We start from the raw sequence: 14,959 nt of genomic DNA on the forward strand, positions 1-14,959 counted from the left end.
GCAGTCTTGTACAAATCCAATCCCAAAGACCGTCAGCGGCTCCTCTACCTCGCAGGGATCATGAGCCCAGCAGCAAAATGCATTTGTGCAAGGCTGGCTCGCTCTCTGTAAGCACCCCTGTCCTTCTGAGTTGGGATCATTTGCAATTTATACAAACAACTGTACAGCTGGAGGTAAAAAAGAGTGCAAACACAGGGAACAGGTTACAGCCCTCCTCTCCAGCTGCTTTCTGCTGGAGCACATGGCCAAAAGCTGGCAACGCTATTCATTTGAAGAACACCTTATCGAAGGGATGGGTATGGCAAGCGCGCTCCTTTGAGAAGGTGCCTTCTCATTTCCTGGAGCTCACGTCATGGTTTGCAGGAGCACGAGGAACTTCTCATGCCTTTCTGGGATGGTAAATTCAATTCCCAGCTGGCAAAAGTGATAAAAGCCCTGAGCAGAATTAATTGAACAGCTGAGAATAACTTTGTTTTCTTACCCCCTCTTTGTCAAGTGGCCTTCCCTTTCTACAGATCCAGGAAAAGCAAAAAGAAAATGGTATATATGTTCCTACACAGAGATGTTTGATATGTCCCACTAAAACAATAAATGTGCTCTGAGGCAAATCCTACCGCTTATTAATTATTCTCTTTCACATCCTTTCATCTAGTTTTAAACCTTCTTGCAATTTTGCAAGATGAAAGAGGTTAAAAAAATGTAAAGTGCAATTAATTGTGTTATTTCACTTGTCTACAATGACATAAATCATTGTCGTTTTAAATTTTTTAGCAGCTTGGAAAACAGCAGGAATTAGCAGAGGGTTTAAGTGAACCAGTCCATTTAAATTGACTGCATTCTCCAACTTTCTTCTGGCTTCATGCTTGAAAACACAGGCAAGCCCAACTGCTAAGAGAACAGTGTTATTGCTATGCTGGAGGTGAGAACAGTCTGGTGGTAGACACATTAGCACGGGACTTTGAAGAAGTGCACCCAGTTCCAGCTCGCATGACAGGCGTATTATGTGAGCTCAGGTACACCTCGTACAGGCAAACGTTTAGAAGCAGCCACGTGCCTAACAATGCAGATCAGCACCCCGTGGGACTCGTGGGCAGGAACCGGGCATTTACCGCTCTGAGGTGCTGAATTGCAGGTTCCCAAGTCATGATAACATATTTCAAAATTTTGACATGCACAGACCTTTAAATTAATTGGATCTTAAATTTAATTAGAAGACCACTTTAGAAGTTCAGGTCAAAAGAGCCCAGTGTGCGCTGGTGCAAACAGTGGACGCCACGAAGCCTTAATGTCTGTGGCATGGTCAGATCATCCCTTGAGCTGCCTGGGATTCGAAGTCGCAGAAAGAAAATAAATCCCACTCTTGGCATCTTGCAGGGGAAACACTGGAGCTGCTATTCACTTCTCTGAATCTCACAGCCAGGATAGGGGACACAGCTTAGCTCTACCAGGACTTCTAGGAGCTTTCCTGTTTCTGGTTTCTCTAAGTAGGTGTTTCAGCAGTGTCTATTGGCACCCAAAATTTACACCTCATTCACTCTCCTGATCCAGTTGAGGGTCTCTGTATGAGATAAAGCAAAGATTACTTAGCTCTGAAATCCAAGACACTTCCTCAAATGAGTGGCTAGGCTGGCTTTGCAGGAATAAATAATATGTCTGATAAGATTATCTTAGTGCTATCTTCAGTTCTCCCTTCCCTTCGCACCCTGCCCATTCGATCCATGACAGGATCACGTACATCCAGACACAGAAAGGCTGAGCCTCTCCCACTGCCATCTCGGGAGTAACTTCAGGAAGAGCCCGTATTGTTCATTGGCACACAGATGGCCAACCATCCATCGCTGACCACAATATGGCCGTCTTCACAGACATCCATCACTTTTGGCCAACCACAATTTTACCTTGTTGAAGCACAGTGGTATTTCTGCAGGATGAAGAGGACACCAGGCACTGCAAGGATGCAATCATGCTGTAAATTCCACCCTTTCTGCCTTTTCAGCTGTATTTTCATGACAGATGGCAGATTGCGACACAACTATAGCATCTCCTGCTTAACTGCAAAACAACTTGCCCTTCTGGCTGCATAAACTCCATCATCATACAAGCCCTCAGTGGCAGCTGCTGTGAAATTATGGAATATTAAGAGGCTGTCATTCATATGTCTCTGAATCTCTGCAGAATTGATAAAAATTGTATTTCTGGATAAGATTTGAAAGAATAGAAGTCAGTCATCTAATTAAGAAGCACGGCCAGGCAGTCACACAGATAAAGAAAAAGCAAAAGAAGTTTCAAGGTAAAAAATTGAATCTGCCTAGGTGGACTTAAGAGAGGGGTGTAAGGGCTCCGGAGAGAGAGGTGCACTTCAGTTAATGCTCTCTGATGGGGGTCTCTACATCAGATAAAGCCTGAGGGGTATTATGGGCACAAAGAAAGAAACCAAGAGCCTGCTGTCAGGAAAGGATTAGGTGAGAAGGAGGAGAGAGCTCTCTCCAGTTTAACCTTAGTGTCAGTAAGCTGAGACAGTTTTTCTCATTTCTTCATGTTTGCTTTGGTTTTGTTTAATTCATACCTATGTTATCTATTCAGACATATGAACAAAGTGTTAAGTCCTGCCAAGGGGTTGATGAGCTTCAGACCTTTCATGCTTCCCAGGTGAACGTTAGATGACCACAAGATAAGAGTCTGCTGGTGTTGGGCCTTGGCTTCCTCCCCTTAAAACACTTTTTGCTTAGAATAAATAAGTGAGGAGCCCTGGCAAGACTCTGGACAGCCAGCTGCACGTGCATGAAACTGTGGTTCTCATGCCTGGGAAGGTTTCACAATTTATTCTGAATTGTGCATGAAATATGATTTCATTTGCAAATTGAAGCCCTGTATTTTTTTTTTTCCCTTGGCCTTTGTTGTTTGCAAGGTTCCAGATTTTAATCAGAACAACCTGTGAATCCTATTCTAAGTATTTCTGGCAGTAAGTATTTACTCAGGATGAGAATATCGGTTGCCTCAGCTCCGTGAGTTTAGCTCAAGGAGGAGAGGCTGTGTGACTGCAAGGAGGTTGAATGGTTGGCACTTCCCTCTTTCCTTAGCCCAGAAAGAAAAATTGCAGAGTTAATTTGTTCAAACTAATTAAGGCTTTAAGTTAGGACAGCGTGTACTGCATACCTGATTGCAAACCACCTCCATGGTTCATTCAGATTGGCTCCTGCTGTTTTTATCACTAGGTTTATGTTCATGGAGTGCACAAACATAAATTTTTTTGAAAAGAAAAAGAAGCCCAGACTTGCTCGTTGCAAACAGCTACCTGTAGTCCCATGCAGACGGTGAGAATTACCTGCTGCACGTCTGACGCTGTAATATCAGCAACTGGACACATGTCCAGTCCCAAAAATGCATATGAGGGCAACGATGCTGGTTTTATAAAAACAGCAAAATCTTTCTACAAAATGCATGACCTCAAAGCTGCCAAGTCAGAGACCTTCCTCTGCTTTCTAGAGCCGTAAGATTATTATACCAGTAAGAACTAGTCTGGTCTGGGGGCTGGGTGCAGTTCAGTATTGCCAAGTTAAGCCTTTGGTACCCCCTGCCTATGTGGGTCGTACACCCCAGGCCAAGACCATCTCCTGGCACCTTGGAAAGGCAGCGTTAGGCTCTGATGGGAGATGTCCTGCAGCTAACTTTGAATTTACTGCGCCTGGTGTTCGTAATGCCTCATTAGCTCGCTCCTGCCAGCTCCTCGCAACACGCCAGGACGCGGTCCCTTGCTTCTCATCATTTTCACCTCTATCATTCGGCGGTGGGAACTGTGTTGCCTGACCCTCTTGGCAGCACACGTCGAGGTGACGTGTCCCCGAAACCTGGTCTCCCCAGATGCAGCTCAGCCATGGAAATCCCTGCTTTTCTTCGTATTCTCCAGGTGGTTACCTGGAGAATTCTCCACTCCAGACTGATTTTCCTCTTCATCTACCACTACAACAAAAAAACAGCTAAGTCATCTGCTTGTCTCCCTGTTAAATCTTACAACAATTAGATTATTGGAGTTAAAGAGACCATAGCTCAACTGCAGAGGAGATATTTATGTTGGGTAAAACTAGCATGACTTTTAGGGATTCTTGGGATTTTTTTTTTCATTATGTTACATCTTTCCTCACAGCCCAAAGTATCTCTGTATACAAGAGGATTTGTTGCTAAAATTCAGGTGTAAATATGCTGTAAATATTTAGCAAAGTGTAGTAAATCGTCTAGTTAATATGCTGGCAAAGAGCTGCTGGCTCTGAGTGCTGTCTAAACAGAATTATCTTAGTGGTTGCAGCCGAGCAGGCAGCAGCATGTTTTGCTGTCTGAAGAGGGGTTTTTACCAATGAGTGTTGGCCAGCAAGAGCCTACCCCCAGGTCCCCGTGAGCACCAGCACAGAGGTGCCAGCAACATTCCTCCACATAGTCCACACAAGGGATGGGTTGTGCCCCAGTAACACCTACTTTTCACTTTTACCACTGGTCCCAAGTCATACTGCAGTCTCTGAATAAATCAGATCGGGGAGAAAGAGGAGCTTCGGCTGGCTTAGTTTGGAAGTGGGTAAAAAGCTTCTCATGGGAAAAATTAGCAACCAGCTCCTCTGCCTAAAGGGAGTTGGATTGTCAAAGTCACCCTTGACACAAGCAGAGAGCAAACAGCTCAATGGCATGGAGGGGTCACAGGAGAAACACACTGCTGTCACTACTGCTTCCCAAAAGATACCAGCGGTATTTGGCACAGAGAGCTTTCTGTGATGCTGAAACAGCTTGTGTGACAACCCATGGGGAACCCCAGTTCATTAGTGTAAAAATTAATACACGACTTAAATGCTTCAGTATTGACAACCTAATTACTGCACCAGGAATTTGTTACGTGTAGAAACATCCATTAAGAACCAGGAACAACCCAGGTGACAACAGAGCTTCAAAAGGTTAAAGAAACCAAGCCTGAAGACCTTTCATTTCTCTATGGAAGTATTTGCTTTATCTCTAGGGGCTCCTGCAATAGCGGCATGCGTTGGATGCTGCCCTCGGCCATCCTGGTGCAGATGCCCAGGGACCCTGCAGGCGTTGCTGGTGCTCTGGCAGCGTTCCTGACAAGCTGCACGCATGCCAGTGACACACTGATGGACGTAATCTAACTGCCCACTCCCTGTAGGAGAGCCAACATTTATCTTCACTCCTGGTGACTCCACTCCTAGAGAAAAATACACTCGGGAGCTGTCAGATGGAGGCAGCTGTAACATAGCTCTGATGTGCAAGTGTTGTCCCGCTTGAGCAAACAGTGGTAATGTCACTCTGGAAAGAAAAAAGCCTGTGTAGGTATATCACACGTTCAGGTAGGACCCTGCCAGGTACCCCACAGCTGCCACAAGCTGTAGCAGAGCCAGGATCAGTCTTATAGCGGCTGTCCCTTCATGTTAGCCATAGCAATGCCGCTTCCACTAGATGTATTGCTGCACGCCAAACAGCAAAGGAGCAAGGACTTTTCAAGACCAGCCCAAATCAAGACCAAGCAGAGGCTCTGGGGAACCAGTTTCCATGGTGGCATATGTGAGCCCAGGAATATGAGACCATCAGACCTCAATAGAGGGGCAACCACAGGCAATCCCGATTTCATCGGCCCCGTTTTCCTTCCTTACCTAGATACACACACTGCCAGAACAGAGCGTCCTCTTGAGCTGATCAAGCACTACGGAGTAAGAAGAGAAAACCGAAAGCAATGCCTGCTTTCAGTGGATACCAGGAGGTTGTGCAAATGTTTACATGGAAGATTAATTCTTCCAGAGGCCAATTCCCTCAAAATGGTTGGGACCGAATATTTTCTGCAGGCACTGGGTACTTTTATTGCAGTAAGGTACACAAAAGGTCGCAAGAGCTGCCTCTTAGCTCACACAGTTAGGAAACATCCCCATAATCTTTTTCTCATAGACAGAAAGACTCACCTCTTAAGTCATTAATCCCCTAGAAGACAGACAGCAGCATGCAGGCACCGCATATCGTGATTAAAAGTCTCGGATAACTTTAGGGTGAAAGCCCACATTTCCTCCCTTCCTCACAGAGGAAGTCTCTGATGCTTAGCAATGCTTTCAAGAGACTTCAAACCAACCAAACACCACCAAAAATCCACTTCAGGCAGCCCCCTGCCCCTCGATGCAGCACTCCCCACTGCTGCACCTCAGCACCGGCAAGGACACAACCTCTCCCAGACCAGGAGCTCCCTTTATCTCCACTGCACAAAGCTAGTTTGCTAGTTTTTAGCTTTAAGCTCTACCTGGCATGTGGCACATCCATCACGTTGCCCTCGTTCAGGCTTAGGCACCCTTTGCTGCCTGACACTCAAATTCAGCTGGCACCACTGGAGTTGGGCTGCTGTGCCGCTACCCCTTGGACACAGCCATCCATTACGGTGCACGTGGGTCTGTCACCACATCCCATTTGCTTCTCCACACCATATGTTAAGTCAGTATGCTAAGCAGAATCATTTATCTTCTTGTTTTTAACATCTATCTTTTTTTATTATTACTATTAGCCTTTTCCTATCCTTAAGAACACTTGAAAAATGTGGTGGGAGCAATGGCATGGCCCAAAGTCATGTTTTTGGGTCACTGCTGGAGCGGGTGCCTCTTTGGGGACGTTTTTGTGTTGGTTTGGTTTTTTTCTTTTAAGAACAGTGCTTCCCACTCTAACATCTATGGCAACACATTTGCAATCATAGTGGCAACATTTGGGGTGAAGGGATATAAACAACAATATCTTATCGCATGAATGTGTAATTCAAATGAGGCTATGAAACAGCCAGCTCCCAACATGAACTTTTAACACAATTCTACATGATAAAACATTTTCAAAAATGCTAAGTTTTTAAGCCTCTTATTCCCTTAATCCATCTATGCCAAGCATGCAACATGATTACATTGCTGTATATGCATTAAAACACAATAATTGTATCATGTTTGCTCTGTTTTCCCCCATTCATCTTTTTAATTAAATTAGCCCTTTAGGAGTTTGCCCTTCAGGCAGCGAATTGAGTTTGTTTGAGAAATTAAAGGCATCAGGATGCTTTCTGAGACATGCAGAAGACATAACAGTGATTTCTAACCCTTTTTCTGAAAAGGTAGGATTCGCTCAAACAGCAGGGGAATAAATCACCCTCAGGCCGTTCTCAGATGCACATCATCTTCATCTTGTTTGCTTTGTTCATTGTGTCATACACGCATCATAGATTTCCACATACGCTGGTGGATTGGTGTCAGCGCTTGTTGCTAACAGTGCGTGCCCACAGGAAACCCAGGACAGACAACAACGCCTACTCTCACAGATTGCTGCTATGGAAATTACTATGGCTAAAGGGCAATAATTTTTTTTTCCATTATGAAACAAAGTACAGTGTGATATTCTTTCCCCCAAAGAAAGAGAGCAAAGAAGTCAGCACTGCCAGACTTGTGCAGGCTTAGTGTGGGAGCGCTGATGTGCATTGTCCCACCGCCAACATCTTCTCCCTAATCCCAGGGATGTAAAAATACAAGACCTGCTCCTCCCATTTCTACCCAAAGCCACTGAGAGCAGGTCAAGCTTGGAATACCCACCCCTGTCCTCAGCGCAACACCCCATGTCAGAACAGGTCACCCCCCATCCCAGGGCTTTGTGGGATGGGATGTTACAAAACCAAGTAACATGAGTAAGGCTTCAAAGTAAGTAATTGTATCACAGCCTCTTAAATAGCACTTTTTAAAGTCAGGTGTTGAAGGAGGCGGTGGAGGAGGTGTAGAAGACAGTGGGTAGTATAACACGACCGAGAGAGTGACATGCCAGCGGAGCTGAACCTGCTCAAACCCATTTCCAGAGCATCACCGTGCTTCCTTCCTTCCTTCGCCTCCTTCGCTGGCTGCCGTTTATACCAATCGCTGTCATTTTGTTTTCTTTAGATCTTTCGTTCTCACACCTTCATCTTCGCTTCACCTGTCAGTTCTTATTCTGAAGTTTGAAACATGTCCTTTTATACCACAAGGGGAAAGTCCCAAATCCAGCTGGGCTGGGTGGAAACATGGCCGGAATGTGAAACTCTCAGAAGAAAAATAGTTTAATTAAGAGGTCACTTCTGAAAGGCTCTGTAGAAAGGACTATACACTCTGCACCTCCCAGAGCTCTCCTGATTTATCTGACTAGTAGCAAAGGCTGAGCTGGCTCCCGTAGGATTTGAGAGCCAACCCTTGACCACTAAGCCATCCTTACTTTTCTCACTCATGGCAGATGGCAAAATCCAAATTCTTAGCTCACAGGATTAGCTTCTGGCTTGTTCAGTGCTCTTTCCAAAGCTAAAGGCAACAAGATTAACAGGGATATAAACTTGGGTTGTTTAACCTACATATTCCAGGCATTAAACCTGTGGAGACTGTTTATATCACCATAATTACTTTCATACACATTGTTAAAGCCAGATTCATTAGCTTAGGTTACAATGACCTATACAACATGCTTAAAACCCATTTATCCTATTAAAGAGATGTAAAACTCACCTCCTTTCATGAGATGTCAGCAATTCTTGATTCATGATTTGGGCATGCTTTAAAAATAAAAGCAATTGCCTCTCTTACTGTGGTAAAAGCCCACTGCCTCAAGGTTGCCACAATACATCTATAATTGAAGAGCAACAGCTCTAATCTTCAGCTTGGATGACAAAAGCATTGGCTATGGAAATACTGCCTGCGATGGCGTCTGCATACCAGGGAGCACTACATCAGCTGACAAGTTTCGGCAGGAACGATCGCACCTCAGGCATCTCAGGATCCAATGTGCTGGGAGTTTTCTGGCAGCGGCAACACTTTCCATTTATGTATCCTAACACTTCTAAGAAACAACAAAAAAAACAACCACCCTCCTGTTAATTTCCTTGCAAAGGCCAAGATCTTTTGTTTGAATGCTTTTCCTTTGAAGCCTGGATGAATTTTATTTCAAAGGAATTTTCTTTGAGTGTTCCTAGAAATATGATGACTCCATGATGTACAATACGCTTGGGTGTTGCATCATTTTGGGAATGCAGCTGGCTTCCAAAACATAGCCATAAAAAGGCTAAACCAGGCAATATTTTGTCCCAGAAAGGATCCCAGAACCAGTCTCTTTAGGAAAAACGACCAAACTCATGTATTTGTCCCAAACTTTCTGTAAAAATGATTGGTGCACAGATGGGTGCTGATGGCCAGATGAGGACTCTCCAATTCAAGCAAATGAAACGTGACCCATTTTAGTTGTATCTGTGCAATGCTGTGCCTGGACTAGTTAGTTTACAGCAAAACCTGTGTGCTTTGACATCACCGAGATCTGAAAGTTCCCTGGAAGCATCTTCTTTATACAAAGAATACATACAAAAATTATAATGACTTTTCTTATGCAACTATAAACAAAAAAAACCCTCATACACGCCAGGGCACGCACTCATAGGAACATGGAAGTTATTCCCTCTCTTCTCAGGATAGCAGGGACTCAAACTGGCAAAATCTGGAGATTCTCTAATATTCGTGTATATCTTAACAGTAAGAAATCTTCTTGATACAAAGAATACATACAAAAATTATAATGACTTTTCTTATGCAACTATAAACAAAAAAAACCCTCATACACGCCAGGGCACGCACTCATAGGAACATGGAAGTTATTCCCTCTCTTCTCAGGATAGCAGGGACTCAAACTGGCAAAATCTGGAGATTCTCTAATATTCGTGTATATCTTAACAGTAAGAAGTCATTTTAACAGTCACAGTCAAATTTTAAATACTTTAGTTTAGAAATAACTAAGCTTCTGTTCATGCTCATTAAATTAGAAAAAGTGACTATTCCTGTTCTCCCCATCCCTGTTTTCGGCCTCTACTAGTGAAAAATGGGCTTTAAGATTCCTGCATGTATTTGATGCTATCTTGATGGCTTTGGCTTGAACAACGAAGTTGTGCATAAACATTACCAAGGCAGCCAGCATAAAATGGCCTGATGCAGGAGGGGCTGCTGAACCTCCTACAGAGCTTGAAAGAGGTTTAGGATTAATCCCTGTCCCCAGATGAGTCCGTAACCCTCAGTGACCCAGAGCTCCCCACTCTCCTACGCCATCAGTTTTATCCAACGCAAAACTCACTGTCGGATCTGTCATTTGAGCACACTTTAAACTTTCACAGCCCTTTTCCTTACCTCCAGCCACAGGGACAGTCCCACACATTGACACTTCTTGAAATGCAGAGATGGTCCTTTGGCAGGTGGCCACCAAAACTTCTGCACCAGGGCTTTCTGCCATGGCCAGCCAGTGACATAACCACAAAAACGCCTGACATTTTACCTCTCTTCCCCAGCTTGCAATGCTAGAAGCATGCATTGGATATGATTGTCATCAGGGGCCCCCTAAAGAGGGCAAATGAATCCAGAATAAAAAAAGTTATAAAAACAAATGACATTATAACCCACCTTTTGTCTCACCAAAGCTACATATCTTAAAATCAATTGTTCACATGAAGTAAGAACAGATGTCAGCCAGAGTAATAAACGCAGAGTAGGAAAGTGGGAGCCCCAGGACACCAGCCAGGGATTTGCTTGGTAAAAAGCATCCGACAGCATTTACTTGGTCACAACCTGCATTCCAGAGGCTGGATCAGAAGGATGTGTATAAAACTTACTCTTTAATCATGATTTCTGCAGCTTATAACCCCTTTTAAATTATACACGTGTTTTTAATATATAAACCCTTGATTAGTGTGGGGCATTAAGTGACATTTTAGAGTATTATTTATTAACCCTTTTTTAGGGCTACAGCCAATTTCTTCAATTTCTCACATGCTTTCCTTCACACCATATGCTTTTTGTTAGAAATGTTACCTTTGAAAATAGACCCAAATCATGGTGGTTAGCTTGGGGGGGGGGGTTAATACATCTGTTTCCACTGCTAGAACTAAACATCTCTCTTCCCACCCCTAAAATAGCTTTGTATTAGATCAGCCTTTTACAGTAAGCAAAGGAGCATAACACCTAGACGCTGGTCCTCGAGAGCACAAGCTAGCATCAGTGTTAACATCCACATGGGCGTGTTGGCCACACCCACGATTTATCCTGCAGTTCTGCCAGCCTCACAGTTTGGATTATTTGCAATGCAAGCCATTAGCAAAAGAAATTTACCTCTAATACTACAGCCCATTAAATGACACATAATTCAATTATGCGTTACAACAGAATTATTTTTAAAGCACAAAGATCCCCATAGGAACAAAACAATAACAATCTTTGATACCACAATTATTTGAGACTTGCTGAAATATCTTTGTAGTTAGGTGAAGAGATGTAAAATGACTATTTAGAACACAAATTTCCTGGGAAATAAAAGTAAAAAAATAAAATGAAATCAAATCTTCCATGTAGATGCCTCATTTAATATGTCTGCAATGTGCAAGATAATATTCCTATTAAGAAAGTGAAGGGGAGGAAAAAATTACATTTTATAGCCACAGCCAAATAACAAAGCAACAATTAAAGATTGTTATGAAGATTGTTACACAAAACAGCTAACTGGCTGCTAAGAGGAATTTTGGTTGTTTAATGTGCCTAAGGGCAAAATTCCAGCCCACCTAAGTTACACCTAAATTGGGTGTTAAGTGAAAAACAACCACCTGCATTCAAGATGGAGATGGAGACAGGCTGACTGGCAGCAAGTTCCCTCACCCTGAAGGTAGCCAAAATTTAGAGGTTGCCACCCAGCGCACCCCTGGCTCCGCAGCCCATTGCACCTGCTTTTCCTTTCAGCTCACAAGCTGTCTTTGAGCCATTTGGGATCGTGTCCTGCCCGAAACAAGGCACCGACTGCCATCTTTCCCCTTCTCCCTGGAGAAGGTCCCCACCACATTCCTCCTCGGTGCTCTCCTACTATGGGAACAAGGGCAGCCCGGGAAGGGAGGGGCTGTAGCACTGGTCCCCAAAAAGCACAAAGGGTCCAATGAGACAGAAAGAGTCACAATAATCCACTTACTAAATATATTTTTTTTAATTATGCACTTTTGCTGACAAATTAAAAAATTGGGAAATAGATAAAGGAAGAAATGTGCAGAGAGAGAGAGAAATAGTCCCAGATTTTCTGAAGAAAAGCATTTTTGGTCACACTTTCTCAAAGGAAAGCAAAAGTCCGTAATCAGGGGACTGACATGAACCCACAAGGAGATAAGCCTCAGTAGCAAAAGCAGTAATCACGACAAAACGTACAGGACAGGAGGATTTCCACATGGGGGCACAAATTAAAACAGTGGGCCAAGTCTGCTGAGCATCCTCTGTGCATTTACAGGAGTCTTGCACTGATGTAAAAATATGCAGGAAGGAAATGGAAGAAATACTACAGACGCAAATTAAATTGTGATTTTGTTCAGTTGACTGCAAGAGTACATCACACAAGTAAGATTATGACAGAAGACCAGAAGTTGCTCAGAAAGGAAAGGAAAAAGTACATCTACATTTGAAGCCCAGAATGTAACAACTTTTAATTTTTCATCATCGGAAAAGAAATGCATCTTGTCAAAGCAAGGCACAGGACAGATGGCCAAACCAGGGAACTCAGGGGGATGAGGCTTTCTTTCAAAATACCACAGCCTTCCAAAGCCTGAGGATGTGACGGGCAATGCGAAAAGGGAGTGGGCTAGGAAAAAAAAAATAGGCGAGCTGCCCAACTTCTTGGCATTGGTGAAGGTTTTATGGTATGGGGCGCATGGGCAACCAGCAGCAGGGAGGGCACCTGATGCTCCTAGAATGAATTTAGGGAAGGGGAGCAACCAAAATCTATCAGAAGATGGACACTGGACTCCCATAAAGCCAACCTGAAGACTGACTGATCTTGGAGGAGCGAGCACAAACTCTCCCCAAAGCAGAGGGAGACACAGGAAGGTGTCAGAAGAAACGGGCAAAAACGTGAGTTCTTCATAAACCCAGAACCAATAAGGAACTGTACAAAAAGCCGAAGTGAGATCAGAGTTTACTAATAATTAAAGAAGCACAGGCATATCCAGGCAATGCACAGAAGGACCAAGACAGTCATATCAAATTAGCAGCTGATACACTCACTGTTACCTTTTCTAATACTGTAGGAAGGAGGACTGCTTCTTTGTGAAGGTCTTGATCTTTGTTCATTTTTCCCCCCCAACTAATTTATGTTGCTTAATCTAGCAAAGAGGACACATTATAAACATCACAACCATACTTCACAAAATTTGGGGGAAAAAAGGTCAATCATTTCTCAGATCCAAGAGCAACAGAACCAAAAAAAACCCAAATGTATTATGCTGAAGCTGCAGTGAGAAAGATTTGCATTCCCCCCCCCTAATTTATGTTGCTTAATCTAGCAAAGAGGACACATTATAAACATCACAACCATACTTCACAAAATTTGGGGGAAAAAAGGTCAATCATTTCTCAGATCCAAGAGCAACAGAACCAAAAAAAACCCAAATGTATTATGCTGAAGCTGCAGTGAGAAAGATTTGCATTAGACATTTCCTATCATTGAAGATATTTAGAATATATGCAACTCCTTATAATGTTTAAGAAGGTTGTTGACTCTTAAGGACTTTTTTTTATTTTGTTTTAAAAAACAGGTTATACATCTGTCTCTGTTGGTGGTGCCTTTTGAAGCAGACAGGAACTACATAACCTCATAAGATACCTTACACAGAAGGCAGGATACAAAAACATCAGGAAAACATTGAAATTCCTCCAAAAAGGCCCCATCTGGGGATAGCTTTCTATTTCTGTTTATCCACCACTTTTCCTGAACAGTACTCTTAACACAAAGATTTACCTCTGTTTGCAAGGCAGCGTAAATGCAATTTAACAAAGACAGTACAATAAATAGCAGTGTCTTAAAATAGAGTTTTTCCCAGTTATCTCATCATGTAAGACAAATGCTGATGGATACCTCAGAGATTCTTGCTCTCAGCTTCTGATGTTCTCAGCGCCCTTGGGACAAACTCAGTACTCAGCATCTTACTGATGAAAAAGTCATAGAACCAGAGAGGAAAGTAGCAGAAGATGCAGAGGGGCACATAAGCCCCTTTGCCGGGGGTGTACAAGCCGTGTGGTCTCTTGGCCAGCAAAGCGTGCAGGATAGCGCTCAGCACAGGGGAGAGGTTGGCATCGCAGTACGCGGGCATGTGCAGGAGGTAGCTCTTCAGCCCCAGGAGGTAGTCCTCACCATAGTCTTGCTTTGTGTCCGCTGGGAGGTTCTCCATCAGCTCCTTTTCTTGCTTATCCCACAGGTCGGATGTGCCTTGTATACCTGCAGTAGCAACATCACAGGACAGCAAGTGGGTTTGGGGCTGAATTAAAAAAAATTCATCTATAATTAATAGTCAATAAGTTGTTCTCTACCACCACCCTGATTCACAGTTGTTCTGAACTGGGTCAGTGAAGAACAGACAAAACAGCTGGTTAGCTGTGAGTCCTTTTACCTGGAAGAGAAGGGAAAGCACGAAGCACAGACTACACAAAAAGCATGAGGTTCACGCACCGTTTGGTTACCAGCTCTACCTAAAAAGGCGCTCTCACAACCAAGTCAGCATTTTTCCTTCCCCACCACCCCTTGACATTCTGTCCTTATTTATTTTGTGGGTGTTTCTAATCAGTATTTATTAACAGCTGTGAGTGACTGAGGAAAGACAGGCAAACTAAGACCAACAGGATGCACTTGGGTTGGTCAAGTGCTAAGCTCCTCTTTCATGAGTGACATTAGTATTCCAATAGCTAGTTTCATGAAGGATAAGGCTTGTATTAGGCCAGATTTAAAAAAAACCACACCTATTTTCCCCCATCTGCATCATATAAGAATGATAAAAAAAAAACAAAAAACTATTTTTCCCCCATCTGCATCATATAAGAATGAAAGCAGTGGCTTTTCCAATGCATTTATTGCCTATCATGAATTAAGCATTGCAAATAAAGAAAAA

General features: G+C 43.3%; 1 protein-coding gene across 1 annotated transcript in view; it reads right to left on the reverse strand.

Moving 5' to 3' along the window:
- Positions 1 to 13,933: 13,933 nt before the first annotated feature.
- HSD17B2 (hydroxysteroid 17-beta dehydrogenase 2) overlaps positions 13,934 to 14,959 on the reverse strand; it is an 11,377-nt gene continuing 10,351 nt past the window's right edge. Inside the window, exon 5 of the mRNA XM_009277300.1 lies at positions 13,934 to 14,292. Within this exon, the coding sequence (XP_009275575.1) occupies positions 13,934 to 14,292 (359 nt within the window). The remainder of the gene's footprint in view (positions 14,293 to 14,959) is intronic.

Source organism: Aptenodytes forsteri, unplaced genomic scaffold (genome assembly GCF_000699145.1).
Source record: "Aptenodytes forsteri isolate BGI_AS27 unplaced genomic scaffold, ASM69914v1 Scaffold50, whole genome shotgun sequence".
NCBI lineage: Eukaryota > Metazoa > Chordata > Aves > Sphenisciformes > Spheniscidae > Aptenodytes > Aptenodytes forsteri.